Genomic DNA, 3,796 nt, shown 5'->3' with positions numbered 1-3,796 from the left:
ATTCAATCACATTTCACTTAGAGTAAACATTATAATAATTATTGAGTGTCACAATTAATAAATTATTGGATATTTTTTTTATTGTCAACCAAAAAATATCATATAATTTCTATATATATATTGAATAAATAAATAATTTTATTTCAAAAAAATTATCCTAGTATAATTACTAAATAAACATTGATATACTGAAAAAATGTTGATTAATTAAGTATATTATTATATATAATAATTATTATTATTATTAAAAATATCTATTTTTTTGTAGCAATCATCGTAATCAATCATATTACTCAATCATATATTAGTTTATAAATATAAATATATACAATATTATAAAATAATTGAATATATAATTATCATAAAAATACTGTATTTATTACAATACAGTCATAGACTTTAGTAAACAACAAAAAAAAAAGATGTAAACCAACGAAATCCTATATAAATAGTTTTAATATAAATAGAAAAAAATAATTTTTTTTATTATATTATTTTTGTTGTTGTCGTTGTTGTCAATTGTTATTATATACTGTATATAACATACCAACTATCTATTACCTCAAGATTTAGATACTTTAAAACAAAACAAAACAAAAATTAATTAATAAATAAATATAATTATGAAATATCTATACTCAGCGCTTGTATTGCTTATCATTTGTGAGCTAACTTGCGGTCAACAACAGGGAGGCTCGTCAGGTGGTGGCCAGCAATCTGGAGGTACTTACCATAAGATTTTTGTTTTGTTTTTTTAATTTATAAATATTTATATCTAATATCTAATGCAAATCTATAGGCGGAAATATGAGACGAGTTGGTCAGGCGGCCTGGGGTGTAGCCAAAACAGCGGCTAAAATGACACCACCGGGACAGGCCTTTATGACGGCTAAGGGTGCCTACGATGGTGTACGCAAAGTAATGGGAAGCGGCAGCGGTGGTGGGGGTGGGGGTAGTGGTGGGGCTGGCGGTAGAGGTAGTGGTGGCGGCAGAAACTCAAACAGAAACTAAAAGTCAAGACAATAATAATAATAATAATAATAATATATTTAACAAACATAAAAATTATCTGATGCCACTAAATCAATATTTTTACAAAATTTTTATAATTAATTTTTAATTAATTTAAATTGATTTTTTTGTGTAGTAATTATCTATAAACTATAGATAAATAGACTTTTTTTAAAAAAATAATTCACTTATTATTATTATTTTGTTTTTCATTCAAAAGCACAATGTTTTTACTGTAGTATACATTTTCATAATTAGTAAATGCAATTTAAATGCTTTATATTATATCAAAATTTTTAATTTCAAAATTAATAAATAAAATTTCACTGAATTGAATTACATAATTAATTTAATATAAAAATTGATTAATAATGTATAATAATAATAATAATAATAATAATAAATTCATTAGAAATAATTAAACAAATATTACAAAATATGTATTTTTACTGATTTTTTGTTTGTTTGTTAATAATTGTGTATTATTAATATTTATATTTAATATATTTTAATATACTATTATTTTGGTAATTTTATTAAAATCAAATATAAAATCTAATTTTTATTATAATAAAATCATATAATATAAAAGCATAACTAATTTAGAAAATTATAAATGCCAATCAATTTATTAGTAATTTATATTTACTAAACAAAATAAAAAAATAGTATAAATAGTAATGTTTATTACAAGTGTCTAAAAACATTTAATTACTAATAGTTATATAATTTTTTAGATAATTAAAAATAATTTTATTTTTATAAAAAAATGATTGTTATAAATAATTTATCTAAAACTATATTATTAATAATTATTATTATTATTTCTTGTATTATAATTCAAATAAACGGTAATAATAATAATAATAAGTATAATGCTATTATTAGTTATGATAGTATTAATAATATTGTTAAGTCCAGTGAATACAAAATATTAATACGTTTGCCGCGCAATGCAACCAATAATTTTGGTAATTATTGATTTAATTTAATTAATTATTTCTCTAACAAATAATTTTTAAAAATTAAATTATTTAATTTTTTAATTTTTTCCCTATTTTATCTATAATAGATACAAACTCGACAAATTTAACTAATAATAGCAACAATACTACTACTACTCCTATTATTACTACAGCAGCTACTATTACTACTACTACTACTACTACTAATAAAAATAATAATAATTTTAATCAACGTAGACAACAACAACAGCAACGTTATGCCAGCTCCGGGAGAAACATTCAACAACAACAACAAAAACAGCTAACTGGCCAACAACAGCAGCAACAACAACGATATATGTCCCGCAATAACAACAATAATCGCAGCAATAATAATCAATATAATCAAAATAATAGATTAGCCAGAAAACCAGTTAATAATAATAATAGCACATTTACCAGGAACAATTATCGCTATAATAATAATAATAATAATAATAATTATAGATCTAATAAAAATCAGCCAGTAAGTAAAAATAACAATAATAGTATTGCTGGTAATTAATATTATTTTTTAAAAATATTAAAATCTGCTAGCTCTAATATTTATGTTAGTAATATACTACAATATAAATTAATGTTAAAATTTATTTACAACAGTAGCATCATTTATATATCATATTTACTATTATTATAGTAAAAAAATATTAAAAATAATTTTTTTTAAATACAATGTATCTAATTGTTATTACTATTAATTCTAATCAAATGAATATTTAACCAAGATATTTTTTATAAAAAAAATATTTAATAAAATAAAGTTAAAATATGTTTTTAAATAGTTAATATAGTTGTGATTGATATGATTATAAAATGTTAATATTTTTGGTAATAAAAAAGTCAATAGACTAATATCTATTTAATTTGTAGTGAATATGCTTTTAATTAGCATAAATTTATTGAAATATTTTTATTACCTTTTAGTTTTGCATTTATTTTATCATTTATTTGTTTATCTATTATTTTGCAACTATTTTTGGATTTATATTTCTATTTTCAAATTAGACCCTAAACTATATACAGTATTTTATTACCCGATTCTCTGAACAACCGTTTGTTGCCTCCAATCTATTGGCGCCGACCTGACAGTTATCTGCCGCTACCACTAACTGTTCAAGTCATTCAATTTAGCCAATAGCTACCCGTCCTCTCTCACACAACCGGTTGTCAAAAAAGATCTATAAATACTGTAGGCTTTTACACTTACATTGGACAGTAAGACAGACAGTCATACAGACAGTAACTACATATCGCATACTAAGCGCATACTGACCTCTCAGTTAGCCTACTACTCAATATAGAGTTATACCATTACTATAGCACTCAATACATGTGCTCTACAATACTGTACTTCAAATCAAACCATTGTATTCAATCAAATATTAATTGTGTTTAACTAATAAAAGTACTATTAATTGAAACTGTGTCTTAACTACCATTCATTCACTGCTATCACCATTACTGTCCCAACCGATCGTTGAAGATATATCAGGAATCTCAAGACATCTCAACCGGTTGTTCCCAACATTGGCCTACAGTTCCACAATCAAGTAAATCAAGAGATAGGAAGACATCATCGGTACGTACGGATCAACTCCTGCCTTACTTCGGCACCACAACTGCAAGTGATCATCATATATACCACTTGATTGGTCTCATAACGACCCTTCAGGTGATAACATACTAGTGGTTAAGTAGATAACTGGTTGTAGGTCTCATACCGACCCACGCTAAACAACCGGCGCCTCCTTAATCACCCTCTAGTAGTGATCTGATCTCAA

General features: G+C 24.2%; 1 protein-coding gene across 1 annotated transcript; it reads left to right on the top strand.

Moving 5' to 3' along the window:
- Positions 1 to 503: 503 nt before the first annotated feature.
- On the top strand, positions 504 to 1,011 carry LOC128959796 (uncharacterized). The gene is made up of 2 exons (XM_054305810.1): positions 504 to 723; positions 800 to 1,011. The coding sequence occupies exons 1-2, from the start codon at positions 624 to 626 to the stop codon at positions 1,009 to 1,011; spliced, it is 312 nt and encodes a 103-aa protein (XP_054161785.1). The 5' UTR covers positions 504 to 623.
- Positions 1,012 to 3,796: the final 2,785 nt, after the last annotated feature.

The sequence above is a fragment of the Oppia nitens genome, unplaced genomic scaffold (assembly GCF_028296485.1).
Source record: "Oppia nitens isolate AA-2021 unplaced genomic scaffold, nextdenovo-longstitch-racon4-pilon3 scaffold4_pilon_pilon_pilon, whole genome shotgun sequence".
NCBI lineage: Eukaryota > Metazoa > Arthropoda > Arachnida > Sarcoptiformes > Oppiidae > Oppia > Oppia nitens.
Note: the sequence above shows the minus strand (reverse complement) of the source record. Positions and strands in the feature narration are given on the sequence as shown.